This window comes from Pongo abelii, chromosome 9 (assembly GCF_028885655.2).
Source record: "Pongo abelii isolate AG06213 chromosome 9, NHGRI_mPonAbe1-v2.0_pri, whole genome shotgun sequence".
In the NCBI taxonomy this organism is placed as follows: Eukaryota; Metazoa; Chordata; class Mammalia; order Primates; family Hominidae; genus Pongo; species Pongo abelii.
Genome location: NC_071994.2, coordinates 77,433,529 through 77,458,886, shown reverse-complemented (window position 1 = coordinate 77,458,886; position 25,358 = coordinate 77,433,529). Strand labels below are relative to the sequence as shown.

Below are 25,358 nucleotides of genomic sequence, written 5' to 3'. Positions count from 1 at the left end.
CTCCCAGTGACATCCTAGACCAGACTGCTTTTCAGCCATGACCTTGGCTGCGTTCCCTGATGCCAGCCTCCCTAGATCTCATTTCAGAGCTGAGTTTTCCAGGCTTCTCATAGATTCTGAGTTATCTGAGATCCTTCCAATAAAGTTCTATGCTGCTTATGTTAGCCAGTTTCTTCTTTTGCTTGCAGATACAATACCTAATTTGCTGTGGACGGCATCCAGCTCAGAGGGTTCTTGCCTCCAATGTGGGAGTCTTCCCTAAAATCCTGTTGTGGTGAGGTTACCCTGAGAGGGCAGGCCTGCTCCTTCTAAAATGGCTTCTGAACAAATTGTGCATTAAGCTGCCAGTATTGTCATACTTAAGGTAATAGCATCTGGGAAAAGATAAAAATACACACACACACTCAGTTGTGTATACATGGACTCTATCTCTTTAAGAATATACAAGAAGGGCCGGGCGCGGTGGCTCATGCCTGTAATCCCAGCACTTTGGGAGGCCGAGGAGTGCAGATCACAGGGTCAGGAGATAGAGACCATCCTGGCTAACACAGTGAAACCCCATCTCTACTAAAAATACAAAAAATTAGCCGGGCATGGTGGTGGATGCCTGTAGTCCCAGCTACTAGGGAGGCTGAGGCAGGAGAATGTCATGAAGCCAGGAGGCGGAGCTTGCAGTGAGCTGAGATAGCAGTGAGTCGAGATCGCACCACCGCACTCCAGCCTGGGCGACAGAGTAAGACTGTCTCAAAAAAAAAAAAAAAAAAAATATATATATATGTATATACACACACATATATACACACATACACATACATATATACAAGAAACACAGTGGAGAGCGCCTCTGCAGAGGGTGAGCTCAGCAGTGGGAGAGGGGCTTATTTTACCATGTTTATGAATAGACTAACATGTTTTAAAATATTATCTGGAACACATGTAATTTTCACAAGTCGAAATAAAAACAGGACAGGCATGGTGGCTCATGCCTGTAATCCCAGCACTTTGGGAGGCCAAGAGTTCAAGACCAGCCTGGCCAACATGGTGAAACCCCATCTCTGTGAAAAATTACAAAAACTAACTGGGTATGGTGGCGTATGCCTGCAGTCCCACCTCTTGAGTCTGAGGCACAAGAATCACTTGCCTGGGAGGCAGAGGTTGCAGTGAGCTGAGATCACACCACTGCACTCCAGCCTGGGCAATAGAGTGAGACTGTGTCAGAAAAAATAAATAAAATAAAAATAAAAACACATAGATTAGTATCATCTTTATTTCACTGGTAATCAGATTTTATATCTGAAGCCCTGACAGAAAGAAAATGACTTGAGCTTTCCTGTGACCCCTGGCCCTCAGCCTTGGCTCCTTTGGCCTGAGCCTCCTACTCTCCTGCAGAGAACATCCAATTACTTTGGGATCACTGGTGGGATGGAGGATGGGAGAGCTGGCAGTGTGGTGGGGTGGTGGCAGGAGTCCCTGAGGGCAGTATGTACCCCCATCTGCATATTTAATGCCTCTTCTTGCCCCCTTCTCCCAAACCCTATTTTGAATTGAAAAGGAACAGAGAGAGGTAGTGATAGCCTTGGCTTGAAGAACATTCAGGAGAGCTAAAAGTAAGCAAGTCTCTCCTCATTCATCAAGCCCCCACTGTGGAAGTAGGAAAGATGGAGCTGCAGAGAGGTCCAGCCAGGAAAGGCAATAGAGTCCATGACAAGAGCCAAGCCAGTGCCACAATACCTCCTTAAAGTCTCCAAATACAGTCGTGCTGGAGGTTAGGGCTTCAACATAAGAATTTGGGGGGACATAAATCAGTCCATAACAGCAAGAGCCAGATCAGGGAAGGCTTCACAAAGGCAAGTTTCAACTAAGTTCTACTGGAGTCAGTCACAAGGGTGCAAGCAGTGTAAACAGCCAGGTACAAAAGCACAAAGAGGGAAAGGTGAGTCCTTGTTTGGCCTTTCCTTCAAGGGTGCTGTAGATGGGCTTTACCTGGGTATTTAACTGGAAGCCTTTTGCAGTCCTGAGGGTGGGGCCATGATCACTACTGCAGCAGGATTCCATCTACTTGCACAGATTACAGGCTAAGATCTCTGGCTGTGTCCAGCACCATACGTAAGGCTGAATGGTTGTCCCTAAAGGACACTGACAATGTCAGACTGCTTCACCAAGAGCCACAAGGCCTTTAAGAATTACCTTAGAGGTCTTCCCGCCTCCTCTAACAGCAGCTAAATTCAGGGAACCCTTAATTCCTCTACTGAATAGCACTCCTGTGGCATAGCCCTGGCTGGAAGAGTAATGCCATTTGGTCAAGCAACAAGCATTTTCAACTCTCCCTCCTCACTTAAGACATATTAAGGGCTGGGTGCAGTGGCTCACGCCACATCCCAGCAATTTGGGAGGCCGAGGCGGGTGGATCACGAGGTCAGGAGATCGAGACCATCCTGGCTAACATGGTGAAACCTCGTCTCTACTAAAAATACAAAAAAATTAGCCAGGCATGGTAGCAGGCGCCTGTATTCCCAGCTACTCGGGAGGCTGAGGCAGGAGAATGGCATAAACCCAGGAGGCAAAGCTTGCAGTGAGCAGAGATCGCACCACTGCACTCCAGCCTGGGCAACAGAGCGAGACTTCGTCTCAAAAATAAATAAATAAATAAATAGGTGGAGCTTGCAGTGAGCCGAGATCACACCATTCCTCTCCAGCCTGGGCGACAGAGCGAGACTCCGTCTCAAAAATAAATAAATAAATAAAATAAAATAAAAATAATTGCTAGTAGTTTTTATTATACTGTCTAGGGAGGCAATTACTTTGAAAATCAAGGTAAATGCCAAGCACAGTGGCTCGTATCTGTATTCCCAGCACTTTGGGAGGCCGAGGCAGGAGGATCATTTCAGGTCAAGAGTTCGAGACCAGACTGGGCAACATGGTGAAACCCCATCTCTGCTAAAAATATAAAAATTAGGCCGGGTGCGGTGGCTCACGCCTGTAATCCCAGCACTTTGGGAGGCTGAGGCGGGCGGATCGCGAGGTCAGGAGATGGAGACCATCCTAGCTAACACGGTGAAACCCCATCTCTACGAAAAATACAAAAGACTAGCCAGGCGTAGTGGCGGGCACCTGTAGTCCCAGCTTCTCGGGAGGCTGAGGCAGGAGAATGGTGTGAACCTGGGAGGCGGAGCTTGCAGTGAGCCAAGATCTCGCCACTGCACTCCAGCCTGGGTGACAGAGCGAGACTCCATCTCAAAAAATAATAATAAAAAAAAAAAATAAAAATAAAAATTAGTCAGAGATGGTGGCACATGCCTGTAGTCCCAGCTACCCAGAAGGTTGAAGTGGGAGGATGGCTTGAGCTCAGGAGGTGGAGTGTGCAGTGAAATTGTGCCACTACCACTGCACTCCAGCCTGGGCAATACAGCCAGACCCTGTCTCAAAAAAGAATATCAAGGTAACTTATGGAGGGTGGGGCTGTGTTTAGAGTGGGATATAGAGGGAGTCCCAGCATAATTTAAACTTCTCAAACTCTGGTTACCAAGTGCTCACCTGAGCTCTACATTTGTCTTATATAGTTTTCTGTAAAAGATGTAAAAGACTAGGCTGGGTACAGTGGCTCACGCCTGTAATCCCAGCACTTTGGGAGGTGGATCACTTGAGGTCAGGAGTTCGAGACCAGCCTGGCCAACATGGTGAAACCCCGTCTCTACTAAAAATACAAAAATTGGCTAGGAGTGGTGGCGGCCTTCTGTAATCGCAGCTACTCAGGAGGCTGAGGTTGCAGTGAGCTGAGATTGTGCCACTGCACTCCAGCCTGGGCGACAGAGCAAGACTGTCTCAAAAAGCATAAAAATCCCCCACTTCAGCCTCTTGAAGATTACAGGTATGAGCCACTGCACCTGGCCTCCCATATCTTCTAAGATACAAGGGAGGGGGCAAATCTGGGGGTCTCTTTTTTTTTTTTTTGAGACAGGGTCTGTCACCCAGGTTGGGCTGGAGAGTGGTGGTACAATTATGGCTCACTGCAATCTCCACCTCCCAGGATCAAGCCATCCTCCCACCTCAGCCTCCACATCTGGCAAATTTTTAAAATCTCTTCGTAGAGACAGGATTTCACCATGTTGTCCAAGCTGGCCTGGAACTTCTGGGCTCAAGTGATCCACCTGCCTTGGCCTCCCAAAGTGCTGGGATTACAGGTGTGAGCCAGCACAGCTGGACACATTTTGCCATTTTTAAATGGTTACACAGGGGTGTTCACTTTCATAATTCAGTAATCTATACACTAATAATCTTCATTTTTCTGTCACAATTAAGTTTATTTCTTCCTCCCTAAGCTGTTCCTCTTACTGCACATTGCCTTTGTCACAGCACCACCTAGTGGTAATTAACAGCACTTTCTCCCAATAATTCAGTAATCTATTATGCTAATAATCTGCATACTTTTCTGTCACAATTCATTAAGTTTCTTTCTCCTTAAGCTATTATTCTTACTGCACATTTCCTTTGTTACAGCAACACCTAGTGGGAATTAACAGCACTAACTTCTCCCACTGACTGAACTTCCAAGTGGACTGGAGAAAACTCATGAGGAATTTAAAAGATCACCTAATCTGATATACAGCGCAGTATAGTCTTAACCTATTCCCAGCACTTAATTTGCAGATGTTTGGCCGGGAACGGTGGCTTACGCCTGTAATCCCAGCACTTTGGGAGGCCAAGGCAGGTGGATCACGAGGTCAGATCGAGACCATCCTGGCTAACACGGTGAAACCCCGTCTCTACTAAAAACACACAAATAGCCGGGCTTGGTGGCGGGCGCCTGTAGTCCCAGCTACTCAGGAGGCTGAGGTAGAATGGCATGAACCAGGGAGTCGGGGCTTGCAGTGAGCAGAGATCGCGCCACTGCACTCCAGCCTGGGTGACAGAGCGAGACTCCGTCTCAAAAAATAAAAATAATAAAAAATAATTTGCAGATGTTCAAGTTAGTTCAACTGGCTGGGTGCTCACGCCTGTAATTCCAGCCTCTGAAAGGCCAAGGTGGGGGGATCACTTGAAGTCAAGAGTTTGAGACCAGCCTGGCCAACGTGGGGAAACCCCGTCTCTACTAAAAATACAAAAATTAGCTGGGCATGGTGGCGGGTACCTGTAATCCCAGCTAGCGGGAGGCTGAGGCTGGAGAATGGCTTGAACCCGGGACGCAGAGGTTGCAGTAAGCCGATACAGCACCACTGCATTCCAGCCTGATACACAAGAGCGAAACTCCACCTCAAAAAAAAAAAAAACAAACAAACCAGGAATCCATATAATCATCAAAGGCTCTTTCAAAAAGGTGAGGGAGGGGCATCACATCTGTAAGATGAACTTCTGGAGATTGATGCACAGTGAGAATATACAGCAGTCTTCCTGCAGTACCAATGATTGGTTCCATGACCCGCTTCAAATACCAAAATCCCCAGATGCTTAAATTCCTTATACAAAATGGGAGAGTATTTATACCTAAGATAACCTAGGCACATCCTTAGACTTTCAATCTTCGCTGGATTACTTTTAATACCTAATGTACATGCTGCATAGCTGTTACACTGCAGTGTACAAGAACGTAAGTGACAAGAAAATATAGTATTTTGAAAATAAGAAAAATAAGTCTACATGTTCAGTACACACACAACCATCCTTTTTGATTATTTTTGATCCAAAGTTGGTTGAATCCACAAACGCAAATCCCTTGGACAGAGGGCTGACTCTATCACTATAGAAGTATACACTTAAATGGTTAAGATGACCAATTTATGAGTCAAAAAGGAAGGGGGGGCAGATACTTGTCAGTGTGCGCCCTACATAATTACCTCAAATATTAAGCCCTTACCATGTGCCAAGCAATACAAACACCATGTGCAGCTCAGTCTAATTGAGAAGACAACCAAATCATCACAGCAACTGCTAAGCGGCCTATGGAGCCAGGGTTATCTCATCAGCCAGGCTGCATCACCAGGAAGCAGCCACCTGATTAGGCCTTCCAGGCCGGTAACAGCTGTCCCTGGAAGTCCCCTCTGTGATCAACCAGAATCTGATTATCAGTCTCATGATTTTCAAGCCAACCTGTCCCTCACTAGTTTTGCCTGAAAAAATCGTGCCGAATTTCTTGTACAGACACTGGCAGAAAATACTTCAAAACATTTATAGATAAAATCAGAGACAATTTAAATGTTCTTTACAGTTCTCCAGAACATAATGGCCTATAGTACCAATGACTGGTTCCATGATCCCCTAAGAGAACACAACTTAGGAATGTGGATTCTAATGATAGCTTTATACTGCTTAGGCAAATTTACTTCTGAGCCTTAAGTGCCTTCAGTGGTGCAAGCAAATTTCCTTTACACTTTAGAGAGGTTGATTAATGAGTACATATGTAAAGAACACTTAGAGCACAGCATGACACAAAATATCATGGCCATTTATATTCACTTTCGATGTGCAACGTGGATTGCCTTATGCATAGGAAAAACTCAAATATATCACTCTTCTAAACCTACAATCCTGAACTACAGGACAACGAATCAAGGTGCTGCCTTGCTTGCTATCAGCCTTCGCTATCACACAAAGATATTTCTCTGGTTAGCTCTGCTTGGGTCTTACTGTTCTGGCCCTTGCAAATACCACAAGTATGGTTAAAACCAAGAAGATATGTAATGCTCCAGAGGCCAACGTGCCCCTCAGTCTGAATACTGAACAGTCTAGTCAGACCTTGTGTCTTTGTACAAGATTTTATTAAAGGTCTTTACAGAGCAACATCCAGACTCCAGAGTACAGCTGCCAAGGAGACCCTGAAACCAAATAAAGCACAAAAGTAAGAAACTTTACCTGAGTTATTAAGTTCCTCATTTACCAAATGGATACACACTCCCACTTAGGGTTTGCAGCAACATTAATAAAATACATACATAAAGGTTTGTCCTTTTTCATACCAAAAAAAAAAAAAAAAAAACACAAGGCACCTAGAGACACAACACCTATAAACAAAAAAACCCCAAGTGTTGACCATAGGAGGCTTGTTAGTGTTTTACAGGGGCTGCTAAAGGACAAAACAGCAAAAGTGCCTAGAAAATCTTGAGCAGCCAAGCACAGTGGCTCACCTGACGTCAGGAGTCTGAGACCAGCCTGGCCAACAAGGTGAAACCCGTCTCTACTAAAAATACAAAAATTAGCTGGGCTTGGTGGCAGCTGCCTTAATCCCAGCTACTCCGGAGGCTGAGACAGGAGAATTGCTTGAACATGGGAGGCAGAGGTTGCAGTGAGCCAATATCGTGCCACTGCACTCTAGCCTGGGCGACAGAACAAGGCTGTCTCAAAAAAACAAAAAATTTGAGCAAATAAGGGAGGATAAGGGAAAACTATTTCATATACACGAGTAAAAGCAGGAACTTCTTTCTGAAAAGAATAAAGGCAAACACCTGTCCCAATGGAACCGAGGGTTAAATAGACCCCAGGTTTCAACTTGTATTCTCCCACCTAAAGCAAATAAATGAAATTTTTATTCACCAAATGCTTACCAGAATGTGTGATATAAGTAATAACAGAAAGACTCGGAAGGACCCTATTCTGCCCCAAGAGGCCCCTGACCCTGCAGACATACCTGTTATGCTGTGGGGACTGGCTGGGGCATGGCAGGCGGCTCTGGCTTCCCACCCTTCTGTTCTGAGATGGGGGTGGTGGGCAGTATCTCATCTTTCGGTTCCACGATGCTCACGTGGTCAGGCAGGGGCTTCTTAGGGCCAATCTTACCAGTTGGGTCCCAAGGCAGCATGATCTTCACCTTGATGCCCAGCACACCTAGAAGACCCCACAGTTGTTAGCACACAGCTGGGGTCTCACCGGCCCCCATCACACAAGACCAAAGAGAGCAAGCAGTTTACTCAAGCACCCCTGGGTCTGGACCCTTCTCAGACAAATGCCTCTAAATCGATCAATAAATAGGACACTTCTGCAAAAGGAACTCGTGCACAGCACCACAGAACATGGCACTGACAAGGACCAAGAGCAGGACGTGACCTTTCTGACTCGTCATCGTGTCATCACTGAAGGGTACACAGATGGCTAAAACAAGGACAAACCAACTCTTGGATCTGACAGATCTTAGCAATTCGATTCTTACACATCAACGTGGCAATCGATACACCAAGGAATATGAACATGCCCAGCTATTTCCATGATAAACTCCCCCAAATACTTAGATGTCTGTGGAAAACCAAATCTGTCCACAAATGCCCTTTGCCAAGCACTCTCAGCTGCTCACCCTGTCTGAGCAACACGTGGCGCACAGCAGTGTCAACGTAGTAGTTAACAGGGTCTCCGCTGTGGATCATCAGGCCATCCACAAACTTCATGGATTTAGCCCTCTGTCCTCGGAGTTTCCCAGACACCACGACCTCGCAGCCTTTGGCCCCACTCTCCATGATGAACCGCAGCACACCATAGCAGGCCCTTTAAAAGAACAGAAGAGAGCCACTTGTGTTATTGTCAAGGACCTCCACCAAGTGTAAAAAACAAAACAAAGACTTGGTTTTCAATGTTCCTTTAATGGAGAATAAATCTGACCAGAGTCTGGCCCCAAGAATACCAATTCTCTTCCACACCCATCATTCCAAACCTTAGGGTAATATTCATCAAGTATGTCAAGCTCCTAAATATGTACTTTCCAACCCTGGCTGCATACTGGAATCACCTTGGAAGGCTAAAATAAAAAACAAAAGAAACCCTGACATCTAGGCCCTACTCTAGGCCAATTAAATGGGCAAAGTCCAGGAATATGTATTTAAAAATGCTCCCTGGGTGATTCTCATGTATAACCAAAACTGAGAACCACATTTAAACTCCACAATTACCCACTTTGTGGTCCCTTGAAATACTCTGCAACCTCCAAAGTCTCATTCACTAGGAAAGCTAACCCACCTAGGATCCTGGCTACCTTGCTATTAGAACACTGATAAAACATTTTAAAATATGACCTACCCCCCAACTCATTCGGTAGTTTACACTCTGCGAGATACTAACTGGAGAGGTAGCCACCTCCAGGCCCTTTCACATTATCTTACTTAATATTCCACAACTGAGAGGTGGTATAACGGTCCACCTTAGAAGATAGGAGACCCCAGGCTGCGAAGTTCATTAACTTGCTTCAATGTGTGCAAACAGCATGTGGAGGGGTTATTAAGACAGATTGCTGAGTCACACATCCAGTTTCTCATTTGGTGGGTCTGGGACTGGCACTAATCTGAGAACCATTGTTCTAAGCAGCCTAGCTGGCACTCAAACCAGGTAAGCAGTCTTTTCCAGGTCCTTACCTAGAGCCTTGCCTACACTACCCATCCCTACCAGTCAACCTTCCTACAGCACAGCTTTCCTGTCATTCCTCCAGGCAAGGCATTTCAATGCCTTTACATACAGTCAAACTGCACAAAGAACTTCCTGTTGAAATCTTACCAGTAGACCCTCACACTACTACTATCTGCATGCAACTCAGAGGTTAAGTGTCTAGATTTTAAGCTATTTCTCATCAGGTCTATCTTATCTCTTCACAATACCATTTTAAGAGTGAACACACTAAGCAGATTTGAATGATTGCTACTGAAGTTTCATGGTATCCTACAAGTACTAAGGCACTTCTACCTAGGGATACCTCACACACACCCAGTAACAGGCCTAATTATTCCTCATTGCCCACCGCCCTGCCCCCTCCAACAGTGCTCTTTGTAAAGCCTTCTCCAACAGGAGTTGGTCCCCTCCTTGGAGAGTTCTATTTGTGTTTAACTCTCAAAGCACCCAGAACACTTCTCCATTACAGGACTGACCACCCTTTATGGTTCTGGCTGCTTTAGTAGTCTTGTTAGCCAGCCAGTTCAGTGAGGGCATGGCTTAGTATTTTATTATAATCCTGGGAGACTAGCAGATCCTGTAACTTTATAACAGTTCATCTGCTAAATTAACAAATGGCAGACATATATTTTGATACACACAAAAGGTCATGACCATTAGGTCTCAGGACACTTACCTCCGCACAGCAAGCCCTCCTAGGAGTTTGTAACGCAGAGACTCTGCCTGGGCAATGGCACACAGACCTCTAGTGGCCACCTTTTCCGCATAAAGCTTTAAAGGAAGCAAGGGATATCCTGTTACCATCACCATTATTTTCAACTGAAAGTTGAAAATTTGGCATTTGCCACACAAGTATCACTTTCTACACCAAGCTTGCCCAACCCACGGGCCGCACGCTGCCCAGGAGATGGCTTTGATTGTGGCCCAACACAAATTCAACATCGTGATTTTTGTGCTACCAGTAGTGTGGCCCAAGACATTTCTTCTTCCAATGTAGCCTACGGAGGCCAAAAGATTGGACACCACCATCACATACAGCCTATAATTTCAGTATCCCTCAATTCCTGAAGCACTTCTACCACCTACACACAATGCAGGTTCCTTGCCCTCCCACCCTGGCTCCTTTGGCCACACCAAGTCCACCAATGGGGATGGTCAGTCCATCATATGCATCATTTCTATACCCAAGTTGAATGTAAAATCCTTTAACCATCAGCCATTAGCAGAATAGGCTTACAAAGTTAAGCCCATTATTCATTAAGAGAATTTCAAGTTATACCAGTCCAGTTGTACTGAACAAACAATTAAAGTCTCCAAGTTGAAAGTTTTTATAAGTATCATTCTGAAGAGCCATTATCTCTGGCATATGCCAGAATCACTCACCTCTACACTGCCCTCTGGAAAGCCAAACCTCTTCTGAACTACAGCAGTCAGTTCCCGAATCCGCCGGCCCTTCTCACCAAGAACATTCTGTGTTCTGGGGGGAAAAAGTGACAATTCACGATTCTCACAAATGCTAGATGTAACTTTAAATCTTGCATATATGTGTGGTAGCAAAATCTCTGCCACAAAGCATATAATTTTCATTGGCAAAAACTAAAATTTTTAAATTGCAGCTTTTTTTTTTTTTTTTTTGGAGACAGGGTCTCACTCTGTCCCCCAGGCTGGATCACACCAATGGCTCACTGCAGCCTGAACCTCTTGAGCTCAAGCCATCGCCTGCTTCAGCCTCTGGAATAGCTGGGACCACAGGCATGCACCACCACACCCTTTTTTATTTTTTGTAGAGGGGGGGTTTCCCCATGTTGCCCCAGCTGATATTGAACTCCTGAGCTCAAGTGATCCTACGCCTGGCCTTAAAATCTATCTTTCAAGAAGCAATTACATTCACTAAGCCCAGATTCACTGGTCTGTCTGTCCCCTTAAGTTCATAGAGGATAAACCGGCCGGGCGCGGTGGCTCACGCCTGCAATCCCATCACTTTGGGAGGCCGAGGCAGGCGGATCACGAAGTCAGGAGATCCACACCGTCCTGGCTAACATGGTGAAACCCCGTCTCTACTAAAAATACAAAAAATTAGCAAGGTGTGATGGCGGACGCCTGTAGTCCCAGCTACTCGGGAGGCTGAGGCAGGAGAATGGCATGAACCCTGGAGGCGGAACTTGCAGTGAGCCGAGATCGCGCCACTGCACTCCAGCTTTGGGGACAGAGCAAGACTCTGTCTCAAAAAATAAATAAATAAATAAATAAACCAACTTAACACTTACAACAATTATAGGTGATGGCCAGTCAAATGAGTTTTACCTGGTGGCTAAGATAATGATTTCTGTCCTGGTTGGTGTAACTCGCACCTCAACTCCAGAGTAGCCATCTTCAGCCAGCTCCCGAGTAAGAAACTCATTCAGTTCAGCTTTGAAGATGCCATCAGCGACAAACTAATCCAAACAAAGCAAAGTTCAAAATTAGGACATCGGTGTAGGCTCACTTTCGCCTGAGCCAGTCTAGTCTTATTAGTCAATGCATCCCTCACCAAGACTAAATACCTCCAACCAATGGTTCCAAACCCTTGTTCCAACAGGAGTGCAGCAACCCTTCTCAGACAAATGCCTCTAAGTCATCTTTAGGAAATTACTTCAACCAGGGCCCTTTAAACTGTGCCACAGAACGCAGCACAGAGTAGGCCACCTGGGCAAAGAGAACACCCCCAAGTCAGACTCGTCATTATCTCTTCATCGAAGGATTTAAAACAGTTCCACATGCAAAACAAGAAACTGCTCTAATGGCTTATTTACACTTCACTCAGCACAGCAAAGACACTGTACTTGTCACTGTTAAGGAATAGATAGTAAACTTACCATATAAGCTCTCTCACTTGTAGACACAACCTGCACCGTCTAAAGAATCCCAGCCATGTTATCTGGCCTTACGGTACGAACAGAGCTAGCAAATCCTAACTCTCGAGAAGTTGTGGATTTAATTTTAACATCGAAGTGTATATATGAAATGACAAACTGTCTATTTTTAAAGCTAATGATTTTTACACAGTTCTTCCCCATGGAATGACAAGGCGTTAAATCCGAGGCAGCTTCCTCCCGGGGTCCCCAGACGGAGCAAGCAACCGTCAGCAACCCTTCAGGTTGAGGTCCTGGGGCCAGCAGACTGTACCCAGACACGACCAGTTAAGGCAAGAATACAGTGCGGCCTTCCTTTCCTAAAACCATGGGATAAGACGAGAGAAATGACACACGCCCTCAAAATACCACGTTTACTAATTCCGTTGACCAAAAAATGCTCACAAACGCCTTCTCCAGGACAGAAGGGGCGCCTGGTGCCCATCTCTCTGCGCTTCGCTTGGAACCAGAGAAAAACCTGTCTCTCCCTTCCCCGGCTACACAGCGCCCGCCTGGCTCGGGCCTCTCACTCAATCCACCGCCATCCGCGGCCCGCAGGAACGCCAGGAAGCCTAAGCCGCTTCCCAGGGCAGGCCACGGAAATGCAGGCCTCGGGGTGGCACTCCGAGAAGCCCTCGACCCACACGGCGCCGTCGTTCCTCAAACCCATTCCCCAGAGGCTCACCTTCCTCTTCTTGGATATTTGCACGGCCATCTTGCCGCCGCGCTCCGCTGAAAGGAAAGGAAGTTGCTCGTGGGCGGAAGTGAGTATAAAGGGCGCGAGCGACGACGAAGGGCTGCGCTACGTGGACGCCTGTGGGTGCTCATGGGAAATGTAGTTTTTATGTAAATAAGGCGTCAAGGGAAAGAAGAGTGTAGGCAGGAACAGGAAAGGGAGTTCATCCAGCAGGACTTCTAAACCTCAGAGGACCTTAGAGTTCAATTCCCATAGTTTAAAAACAAGCAATGTGAGGAGCAGAGGTGGAAATTACAGGTATAAGTTCACACAGCAACAGAGGTTAACCAGCGTGGAACTCTGGTCCCTACACTTTCAGAGTGGACACTGTAATGAAAATCTGCAGAAATCCCTCAGTGAAACTCATTTAAGACTCCTCTTTGGGAGGCCAAGGCGGGCGGATTACTTGAGGTCAGGAGTTCGAGATTAGCCTGGCGAACATGGTGAAACCCCGTCTCTACTAAAAATAGAAAAATTAGCTGGGCGTGGTGCCGGGCACCTGTAATCCCAGCTACTCGGGAGGCTGAGGCAGGAGGATTGCTTTGACCCAGGAGATGGAGGTTGTAGTGGGCCGAGATCCCACCACAGCACTCTAGCCTGGGCACAGAGTGAGACTCTGTCTCAAAAAAACAAACAAACAAAGCAACTCAGTCCCCCAGTCTGTGCCCATTTCCTCCGTTCCAAATAATAATAATAAAACCTGATATTTACTAAGTGTCCTAGGGACTGCGTTCTGTGTCCTTTATGTTGTTCTCATTTACCTCACCTTATTTTCATCAAGTCCATTACAATTTGTAACAGAAGTCCCAGAGAGTGGCTCATGGGCCCTTCTTTCCTTCCTTCCTTCCTTTCTTCCTTCCTTCCTTCCTTCCTTCCTTCCTTCCTTCCTCTCTCTTTCTCTCTCTCTCTCTTTCTCTCCTTTCTTTCTTTTCTCTGCCGTTGCCCAAGCTGGAGTGCAGTAGTATGATCTCAGCTTCCTGCAACCTCCACCTCCCAGGTTCAAGTGATTCTTCTGCCTTGGCCTCCTGAGTAGCTGGGATTACAGGTACACACCACCACACCTGGCTACTTTTTGTATTTTTAGTAGAGATGAAGTTTCACTATGTTGGCCAGGCTGGTCTTGAACTCCTGACCTCAAGTGATCCACCTGCCTCAGCCTCCCAGAGGGCTGGGATTACAGGCATGAGCCACCATGCCCGGCCTTCTTTTTCAATTAAAAAAAAATTATAGTCAGGTGCAGTGGCTCAGGTCTGTAATCCCAGCACTTTGGGAGGCCAAGGCAAGTGGATCACTTGAGACCAGAAGTTTGAGACCAGTCTGGGCAACAGAATGAGACACCCTCATCTCTATGAAAAGTGAAAAAAGAAAATTATCCAGGTGTGGTGGTGTGTGCCTGTAGTCCCAGCTACTCTGGAGGGAGAGGTGAGAGGATTGCTTGAGTACAGGAGGTCTAGGCTGCAGTGAGCCGTGATTGTGCCACTGCACTCAGCCCGGACAACAGAGTGAGACTCAGTCTAAAAAAAAAAAAAATTAAAAATGTCCCTTCATTTTTTTATGAAGCTTACAGAACAGTTGAAAAAACTGTACATGTATGCATCACCAAGCTGAGGGGGATTGAGAATGATGCTACAATTAATATTTTCCTGTTGTTTTATCATGTATCTACTCATCTCTGTAGCCACCCACCAATACATCTTTTGAGGCATTTCAAAGTAAGTTGCAGACATTGGTAAACTTTACCCCTAAACACTTCAATAACAGTTTTATTTTATTTATTTATTTTTTTTGAGACGAAGTCTCACTCTGTTGACTAAGCTGGAGTGCAGTGGCGCGATCGCGGCTCACTGTAACCTCCACCTCCCAGGTTCAAGCGATTCTCCTGCCTCAGCCTCCTGAGTAGCTGGGACTACAGGCACGCACCGCCATGTCCAGCTAATTTTTGTATTTTTAGTAGAGACAGGGTTTCACTATGTTGGCCAGGCTCGTCTTGAACTCCTAACTTTGTGATCTGCCCACCTCAGCCTCCAAAAGTGCTGGGATTACAGGCGTGAGCCACCGTGCCCAGCCAACAGTTTTATTTTAAGTTTGAATAGTTTTCTTCATTTAAAAGTCAGGGTATTTCTCTCTAAAACTATTTTAGATTTTTCTTAAGGATATAGAAACATCTAGCAAAATAGTGAACCCACATTTCTTCATGGGCAGTTCTCTCCTTCCCTGTTATACAAAAAGAGGCTTTCCAATGTGCCACACTCCCTGGCAGCATCACTCAGTTATTTCCTGGTCCTAGAAGCCATTGGAGTGTTTAACTCCAGCACTAAAACAACTCTGATGTAAAGTGACCTGCCCTATAATCATGAAATTAACAGAGTTCTATGGGAGCTGAGCAGAGGGACCAGGGAAGATGACAAAAAGTGGATGGGCGCAGTGGCTCATGTCTGTAATCCCAGCACTTTGGGAGGCCGAGGCAGGTGGATCACCCAAGGTCATGAGTTTGAGACCAGCCTGGCCAGCATAGTGAAACCCCATCTCTACTAAAAATACAAAAATTAGCCAAGTGTGGTGGTGCACGCCTGTAATCCCAGCTACTTGGGAGGCTGAGGCATGAGTATCACTTGAACCCGGGAGGTGGAATTGCAGTAAGCCATGGTCAAAGCCACTGCCCTCCAGCCTGGGTGACAGAGCGAGACTCCATCTCAAAGAAAAAAAAAGAAAAGAAAAGAAGTGGATGAACCAAAGAACCAGAGAGATGGTAGCTGTGGATCTATCTTTTTTTTTTTTTTTTTTTTTTTGAGACAAAGTTTCCCTTTGTTGTCCAGGCTGGAGTGCAGTGGCGCAATCTCAGCTCACTGCAACCTCTGCCTCCTGGGTTCAAGCGATTCTCCTGCCTCAACCTCCCGAGTAGCTGGGATTACAGGCATGCACCACCACTGGCTAATTTTTGTGTTTTTAGTAGAGACAGGGTCTCACCATGTTGGCCAGGCTGGTCTCGAACTCCTGACCTCAGATGATCCACCCGCCTCAGCCTCCCAAAGTGCTGGGATTACAGGCGTGAACCACTGTGCCCAGCAGATGCCCTAGTTTCTGACTTCAGTTGTGAATGCTTGGCGACAACCCTTACCAAGATGAGGAACCTAGGAATAGGTTGTTTTTCTTCCCCCCCACCCCCCACCCATCTGTTATCTCTCTCTGCTCTTCATGTGCCTCTTCACCCAGCTCCTTGGTCTGTCTATAGAGTGGGGCCAGGTTGCTGAAAACATGAGCCTGGTAAATCCACCTGCCTATGGATTCACTAGAGATGTGGGTGCTGAACGAGAGCACCCGGCCTTGCGTGCTGGGATCAGAGTAAAATCACAGCAGGCTCCTAGACCCTCTCAGTGAATCGCTTCTATTTTTCATTCCCATATGCCTCACATTCTCCCACGGTCCCTATTATAATCTTTGACAAAGCTTGAACCCCAGAACCTCCTCCTCACTTTCAGTAGTCAACCTCCCTCCTAGCCCCTTGCCCCCCAATAGATTGTACAACCAGAAACTGCCTCGCGCCCATCCTATAATCCCTTGTGTCCCTGGCTATCCTTTCCTCCTTCCTTCCTAGCTTAGGAAAGAGACCCTCTTTCTTCCCAAGGCCAGCCTTCCTGTTGTGTTCTGGTCCCAGTTTAGTTCTGTTTCCTTAAGACCCTGCTCTAGCAATCATTCTCCCCGTTGCCCGTGGTAATCTCGCTTCATACTGACTCTTTCCCTTTCCTGCTGCCCACATGTTAAATACACCACTTCTTCAGGGTTGTGCCTCCTTTCATTGCTTTGATAGCGTTCTGTGCATCCCCTCCTGTAACATCATCTCCCTGGGTTGGAATGGTCTATGTGTTTCTCTCAGTAGACTGCAGGTTCTGTAAGAGCCTGGACTGAGCCTATTTTATTCATTCTATTCAGAGCTTGGATCTGGACAGGCTCAGGCCCAGTGTCAGTCAAAGTTTGAAGAGCAAACAAATCAATGCATGGATTCTGGTTTTTAGATAGTTCCTTGTAGCATGGAACTAAGATGAATTTGCCTGCACATGCTGTATCTTATTTTGGGATGTTCAGAAAACCAAATTCTGGAGGCTCAAAGCTGAGGATCACACAGTGGCAAGTTCTCGGAGGTAAATGCCTCTTGATGATGTGGTAGCTTATCTGCTGCCCTTCCCCAGGGATGCCAGGAGGCTGCCTGCCTGAGTGTCACCCCCGAGTCCCAGGAGAAAGTCCATGAAGGAAGCCTTTGTCTTGATCATACTGCCCTTCCTTTGCTAAGACTATTATAAGAAAAAGGCAATATAGTACTCAAAATAATGCTATGAAAACAATAGTAGTTGTAATACACTGAGTTGTAATTAGGAGCAAGGACAGTGAGAGTGCCTTAATCTCTCTCTGAGTATCCAAAATGAAAGCAAAGCTTTATCTGTTTAGCCCACAGAGTCCCAGAATTGTCCCTGGGATTGTGAAGAGAGGACTGTGTGTGTCTGAGAAACATATGGCTTTGTGGCCACACTTGGGCCATGCAGGGGCCCTCTGAGCGTCACAAAGGTACTTTCCTGAAATTCCTGAAAACCAAAGGTGAGATTTGCCCTGGTCGAATGAATACAGCCCACAGTTTCTGGGAACAGTCTGAAAACAGTAGAACCTCATAGAAAGCATTGAATTTACCTGAATCCAAAGGCTGGGCATGGTGGCTCACGCCTGTAATCCCAGCACTTTTGGAGGCCAAGGCAGGCAGATCACTTGAGGCCAGGAGTTTGAGACCAGCCTGGCTAACATGGTGAGACCCCCGTCTCTACTAAAAATACAAAAATTAGTTGGTCATGGTGGCAGGCCTATAGTCCCAGCTACCCAGGATACTGAGGCAGGAGACTCGTTTGAGCCCAGGAGGTGGAGTTTGCAGTGAGCTGAGATTGTGCCACTGCACTCCAACCTGGGCAACAGAGTGAGACTCTGTCTCAGGAAAAAAAAAAAAAAAAGAAAGAGAGAAAAACTTACCTGAATCCCACTCGATGAGCTTGGCAAAGAAAGAGAGAGAATTGAAGTCATGGGAATAAGGGTGGGTGTGCCTGCCTCGCTGCTCCAGAGTGGCTCAGAGGGAGGTGGGAGGACAGAGGAGCTTCTACTGTTCACAGAGAGAGGGTACATGGGTCTCCATTATGGAACCTGTTAAGGGATTGCTGTTGTAGGGCAATAGCGACCATATTCAGTTGTCACTTACTTTAGAGTCTGACACCCCCAGAGAGACACAATGATGTCATTTGATTCTCAGTGATTTGGTTAAAATTGATCAGTGACTCACTCTCAGTCTCAAATTGAGTCTCTGCATATTCATAGAAGAATGCTGTCAAATAAATTTGAACAGATCTTTTTTTACTGCTTTTGTATCATTGCTTAAAAGACTCACACTTCTGAATACCCCTACTTAAAATAAAAATAAGATTCAGTGTATGGAAGGGTGTGATAAAACAAGCATCCTCACTCTGTAGGTGAGGTGTGAATTGGTACTTCCTTTTTGGAGGGCAGCTTGGCATTATCCACTAAAATTGAAGATGTAGATTCCCTTTGGCCCAGAAAATACATTTCTTTTTATCTACTGCAGAAAAACACTCACACAATATATGTGGGGTGATTACAAGAATGCTTATTAGAACATTATTAGTAATAGTGAAAAAATAAATTATAAACAGCCAAAAAGCCCTGAAGTTGGAAAATGGTTATGGAATATTATGTAATAACTAAAAAAAAAGAAATAGATCTGTTTACTTGCATGGAAAAAGCACCAAGTAATACTGCTATGTGAAAAAAAGCAAGTTGCAGAGCAATATTACTCTATAATATTTATGTAAAATATAATAAAACATATCTATGCATATAAATGCATGGAAGGATTTATACTAAACTGATAGAGAACTAAGGTTACCTCTGGGGAATGCAGCAGTATTAGGGGAGGTTAAGGAGCAATTTATGGCTTGACTTTTCTCAAAATATATTGGCTGGGTGTAGTGGCTCACGCCTTTAATCCCTGCACTTGGGGAGGCTGAGGTGGGCAGATTTCTTGAACTCAGGAGTTCGAGACGGGCCTGGGCGAAACTCCATCTCTACAAAAAGATACAAAAATTAGCCGGGCGTGTGGGTCTGTAGTCCTAGCTACTCAAGAGACTGAGGTGGGAGAATGGCTTGAACCTGGGAGGCGGAGGTTGCAGTGAGCCCAGATTGTGCCTCTGCACTCCAGCCTGGGTGACAGAGCAAGACTCTGTCTCAAAAAACAAAAAAGAAAAAAATATATATATGCATGTGTTACTTGTGAAATGAAAACAAAGAAAAAAGAAAAAAAATGTACGGAGACACGAACATATATGGATTTCTGATCATGCGGCCACTTGTGAAACAATGGGGATGTCTTTGCCTACAACACAAAATGGCATAATCCTTTCTTCTGAAAACTCAGAGTCTCTTTTTTTTAAAAAAACTTTTCTTTTCACCTACAATGTGTTCTATGATAGAAAACTCAGAGTCTCAGGCCAGGAGTCGTGGCTCACGCCTGTAATCCCAGCACTTTGGGAGGCTGAGGCGGGTGGATCACCAGAGGTCAGGAGTTCAAGGCCAGCCTGGCCAACAAGGTGAAACCCCATCTCTACTAAAAATACAAAATTAGCCGAGTGTGGTGGTACACACCTGTAATCTCAGCTACTCAGGAGGCTGAGGCAGGAGAATTGCTTCAACCTGGAAGGCGGAGGTTGCAGTGAGCCGAGATCATGCCACTGCACTACAGCCTGGGCGACAGAGCAAGACTCCGTCTCAGGAAAAAAAAAAAAAAAAAAACTCAGAGTCTCTTATTCAGACTATAAATTTGTACTGTCTTATACCATAGCCACTGACCTCATGGGGCTTTTGAGCGTGTAAAAATGGCTAGTCTGGATGGAAAAGTGCTGTAAGTATAAAATACACACCAGATTTGGAAATATAAAAAGGAATATAATGTCTCATTAATATTTTATATTGATTACATGTTGAAACAATAACACTTTAGATATATTGGGTTAAATAAAATGTTATTACAATTAAGTTCATCTGTTTCTTTTTGCTTTTTGCTACTAGAACATTTAGAACTACAGGCATACCTCAGAGACGTTGCAGGTTTGGCTCCAGACACATCCCAACAAAGTGAGTCACATGAATTTGTTTTGTTTCCCAGTGCATATCAAAGTTATATTTACACTATAGTGCATGTAAAAGTTATATTTGCACCATTGCACACTTAACTGTAGTCTATTAAGTGTGCAATAGCATTATGTCTAAAACCAAAATGTACATATCTTAATTAAAAATACTTTATTGATAAAAAATGCTAATGATCATCTGAGACTTCAGTGAGTCATCATCCTTTTGCTGGTGGAAGATCTTGCCTTGATGTTGATGGCTGCTGACTGATCAGGGTGGTGGTTGTTGAAGACTGGGGTGACTGTGGCAATTCCTTTTGCTTTTTCTTTTTTAGAGACAGTTGATAGCAAACTCACAGTTAAGTTTCATAGCCAGGTGAGTTCCTGGGACCCCACCCTGACCTAGAAGATCAGCTTTATAAGGATGGAAGAGGCAGATTAAGCGAAGTTCAGGATAGCTCCTGGAGGCCCGGAAAGTGAGACCACCACAGCCCCTCACCCACATATACGTGTTCTTTCTCTTCTATAAACTGAGGTCCAAATGGTTTGGTAAATGAGGAGAGGTGAACTCAGTGAGTGCAACCACTTAACCTTGTTCAGGTTTTCCTGAACAAACTGGCTGTGTGGCCACTGGATCCGCACAACGGGCTGGGATGTGGATTTAAATTCCTGCCTTTGAAGCCGGGCGGGGTGGCTCACACCTGTAATCCCAGCTCTCAGGGAGGCAGAGGTGGGAGGATAGCTTGAGCCCAGGAGTTCGAGACCTGCCTGGGCAATATAGCGAGACCCCATTCTTCACAAAAAGGAAGAAAGAAAAAGACACACAAAAAAATAAGCGTAAATTCCTGCCTTTGGGACTATTCAAGACACTCCCCCTGACCAATTTTATTTATTTATTTATTTATTTATTTTAGAGACAGGGTTTTGCTATGTTGCCCAGGCTGTTCTCAAACTCCTGGCCTCACGCCATCCTCATACCTCAGCCTCCCAAATAGTTGTGATTACAGGTGTGGCCACTGCTCCCGGCTGTATTCAAAACACTTTTCAGATTGAATGATACTTTGGAGAAACTCTAGGTTTTTTCATTTAGCAAAGCATTACCAAGTACCTCTTCAGTGTGGTGTATGTTTGAGCCCAACAGCCTGGTCTCGCATTCCTGGTCTGGGTTTTTATAGTTACCAGCTAGGCGACCTCAGGTGCGTTATCTCTGCATCAGTTACTTCATCTGTAAAATGTGATGAAAATAATAGTAAACCCACACCCTGGAATAGTTGTAAGAGTAAATGAATTAATACAGGCAAAGTGCTTAGCACATTGTAAAGCACCCGTGATGTGGTATATTCAATTGGCATTAGTTATTCTTGTTTGGAACTAGTGCCGATGCCAGATCCTAGGGTCACTGAAGAATCTGACTCCGCTGCTGCCTTCCAGGAGCTCAGAGCTGGGAGTGGGGATATAGATAAATGAGTGTGATAGGCATCATAAGGGGCATTACAGTGAGAAGGCATTGGGGAAGTCAGGTTGTTGGAAAAGCTGTCACAGAGTTCCAGTTCTTCAGTGGAGGCTTACAAGAGGCTCAGGTGTTTACCAGAGTAGTGGACACACCAGGCAGCATAAATGGGTTGAACACTTTGGGAGCAAGAGAACACCCCTGAATTATGAAAATAGTTTTCTGATTTAAACAATAAAATGCTTGCATTTAAAAATATTGAAAAGAACAAAGAAGGAAATAAAAGTTACCCAGGAAAGGCTGGAGATGGTGGCTCACGCCTGTAATCCCAGAATTTGGGAGGCCAAGGCAGGCACATCACTTGAGGTCAAGAGTTTGAGGACAGCCTGGCCAACATGGTGAAACCTCATCTCTACTAACAAAAATTAGTTGGACGTGGTGGTGCGTGCCTGTAATCCCAGCTATTCAGGAGCCTGAGGCAGGAGGATCACTTGAAGCCAGGAGGTGGAGGTTGCAGCGAGCTGAGATTGTGCCACTGCACTCCAGTCTGGGTGACAGAGCGAGACTCCAGTCTGGGTGACAGAGCGAGACTCCTTTCTGAAAAAAGAAAAAAGACCCAGGAAAATAAAAATGACACTGTTCTGGTAAGGCAGTGTAAACTACGGGGGGACAAGTTTCCGGATCTCTCCCTAGGTGTCGATACCCACTGTGAGGAGTCAATGTGCACCTGCAATATCACACTAATGGGGCCGCCACAATACACCGGGCGGTGAGGGACGCTGGCGCCATGCCTGGAGGGTGGAAAGAGAGTGGGCAGCTCAGGTGGAGGCAAACAGAGGGCAAACTGGAAGCCAGCTCAGTCTATTTCCTACCCCAGTACTGCCACCTACGAGCTTTGTGATCTCAGGCAAGTCACTTAACCTTTCTGAGTCTAAGAGTCTTCATCCATAACATGGAGGAATTATCATTAATTTCATAGAATTTCTATGATTGAATTAAGTGGTATCTGTAAAGCATTTAGCTTAGTGCTTAGCACATGGAAAATCCTTCTTAGATGGAATGGGTTATCATTGCTTTTATTTTATTTTATTTTTATTTATTTATTTATTTTTTTGAGACGGAGTCTTGTTCTGTCGCCCAGGCTGGAGTGCAGTGGCGCGATCTCGGCTCACTGCAAGCTCCGCCTCCCGGGTTCACGCCATTCTCCTGCCTCAGCCTCCTGAGTAGCTGGGACTACAGGCGCCCGCCACCACGCCCGACAAATTTTTTTTTTTTTTTTTTTTTTTTTTTTTAGTAGAGACGCGGTTCCACCGTGTTAGCCAGGAGGGTCTCGATCTCCTGACCTCGTGATCCGCCCGCCTCGGCCTCCCAAAGTGCTGGGATTACAGGCTTGAGCCACCGCGCCCGGCTTATCATTGCTTTTAATGCAGACAAACAATTTAGCATTTAGGTTTACATTAATATTCAGTGTTTTTGTTTAGCGAGTCAGTTTCAACAGGTGCTACCCAACACAAACACGTGGCTCACATCTCTGCTCTTAGCGGAAGACCACAAGACACCAGAGCCTTTCGTTCTTACACACAGCAGGCGCTATTTCGTTACAGGCAAAAGGACCATACTACCACGACGTAGAGGACAGAGAAAGCTCCTTCAAAGGAAAAATGTGGGAAGAAGTCGGCCAGAGATCAGACTGCTGGAACAGAAAGGCCAAGGATGTCCCAACCCCATCAGGCGTCATGCAGGGGCATGGGACCAGCATCTGTTCTAGAGAGATGGGGCCCAAGGACAGCTGCAAGGGCCTTCCCAGGGCCAAAAAGGGCCAGGAGCGGGAGGGCAGTTTCAGTGGTTAGGCAGTAAGAAAGACCAGCTGGACCCTTCTTGAAGCGCTGTTACTGAGCCCAGGTTGAAGACAGGGAACACAGTTGGAATACCCAGAGGCAGTAGGTTTATCCAGTTTAATTTTATTTTCATTTTTTTTTCATCATCAGTTCCGTCTTTGCTATCACTTAATTTTAGGTTTAAAATGCCACCCTGCTAAACTGGCTCTCCCAAAACGTGCATACTGCGCCCTCTGGTGGTCATAACAACCAACTACAGCAATGTGGTCAATTTGTTTCCCAGAAAGGGTTGGGGCTGCTGCTCTCCGCATCCTATCGCCATTACAAACCTGGCCCCCAGCCAAGTGGACACCATTGGTAACCCCATTCAAACTCCATTCAAAGGCCTGAGCATGGAGAACAGTACATAGTGGGGGGTGGGCATGCCCCACAGAAACAACAGGCAGGAGGCTGGCTTCCCAGGATTTGACTAGTGAAATCCACACATATGGGTCTGAATATACTGTGTGACTCCACTAAGGTAGCTGCAGGACAGGAACAAGAGACTAACAAGCCAATGCTACCAACTTCCCAGCTTCCTACCCAGAATAAGGCTGTGTGAACAGACAGCTGGTTAGCTTGGAGGCAAGTGGGGAGGGGAAGAGCCAAGGACTGGCAGGCAGCCAAGTTGACTAGGGAGGGACAGGAACCAGGTAAGACAGGGAAGAGAGAGCTTTAACTTAGGGGTGAGTGCTGAGGGCTTTCTTAAAGAGAAGCTATTAGAACCATCTAATCTCGTTCAGACCTTGACTCTTGGCCAGGCACGGTGGCTCACACCTATAATCCCAGAACTTTGGGAGGTCAAGGCAGGAGGATGGCTCGAGGCCAGGAGTTCAAGACTAGCTTGGGCAACATAGTGAGATCCTACCTCTAAAAAAAATAATAATAATAAAAATTAGTCAGGCATGGTGGCCCATGCCTGTAGTCCCAGCTACTCAGGAGGCTGAGGTGGGGAGATTGCTTGAGCCCAGGAGTTTGAGGATGCAGTGAGCCAAGGTTGTACCACTGCACTTCAGCCTGGGCAACAGAGCAAGACCCTGTCTCTAAAAAAAACACAAAAAGCAAGACACACACATACAAAAACCCCAAAACCTGACTCACCAGGCTTGGGAGTCTGAGGTCCTGGCTCCAAGTAACCTCTGCTTAGTTTGGACTTCCCTAAAGAGATGATGGATGTGTTTGCCTCACGAATGCTGCAAGACCTCACCCAGTCATCAAGCTTGGGGAGTGTCGGGGAGCCAGAGATCACCTCTAACCCCTTCTGTTAGCTCTTAGTGAGCTCTTCCGCTGGATCTAGAAACGAAATCAAAAACAGGCAGATTAACAAGAGAAAAGTATACAAATTTAATTAATTTTACATGTATATGGGGATCTTCATTAGAGGGTGAAGCATGAAGAAGTGGCCAAAGCAAGAAACTTTTATACTTTTTAGATAGAGTGATACATTTGAGAAGAAATGACAGGACCAAGAAAATCTGGCTATGGGGCAGTAGATTTTCTAGGGAAGTCACTAGGAGATACATGGTAGTGGGGAGCTGTGAACCAAGTGGAAGATAAAGGTTATTGTTAAGTATGTTTATTCAGGTCCATGGTGACCTCCAATTCCCAGTCTCTGGTGATAATGGTTATTTTCTCTGTCTGGTATGGAGAAGGGACTCCTCCCAGAGGAATCTTTATTGCTTGCTTCATGTAGCAAGAGACAGGTCAGCTCACCCTTTCAGAAACTACAATTTCTCCAGTGTTTTCATCTTGCAATAATCAATATACCAATCTGGCATATTTCGGGATGGCGTGTCTTTTACCCCTTCGTGGGGATGTGGAACAATGGGTCTTGCCAAGCCTGCTGGGGGGAAATACAGCAGCACAGCTGCT

The 25,358-nt window shown here is 45.8% G+C and overlaps 1 protein-coding gene and 2 non-coding genes across 3 annotated transcripts; all 3 read right to left on the bottom strand.

Annotated features, from left to right (window-relative positions):
- Positions 1-6,735: 6,735 nt before the first annotated feature.
- RPS3 (ribosomal protein S3) lies at positions 6,736-12,989 on the bottom strand. Its single transcript, NM_001133548.1, is given in 7 exon segments — positions 6,736-6,809; positions 7,619-7,815; positions 8,279-8,466; positions 10,034-10,128; positions 10,741-10,834; positions 11,662-11,792; positions 12,934-12,989. Coding segments are annotated over 6 exon segments (732 nt in total). The 5' UTR covers positions 12,964-12,989; the 3' UTR covers positions 6,736-6,809; positions 7,619-7,621.
- Positions 7,921-8,066, bottom strand: LOC112135608 (small nucleolar RNA SNORD15). The gene has a single exon (XR_002916866.1). It is a non-coding gene; the product is annotated as a small nucleolar RNA SNORD15 (small nucleolar RNA).
- LOC112135609 (small nucleolar RNA SNORD15) lies at positions 11,948-12,095 on the bottom strand. The gene has a single exon (XR_002916867.2). It is a non-coding gene; the product is annotated as a small nucleolar RNA SNORD15 (small nucleolar RNA).
- Positions 12,990-25,358: the final 12,369 nt, after the last annotated feature.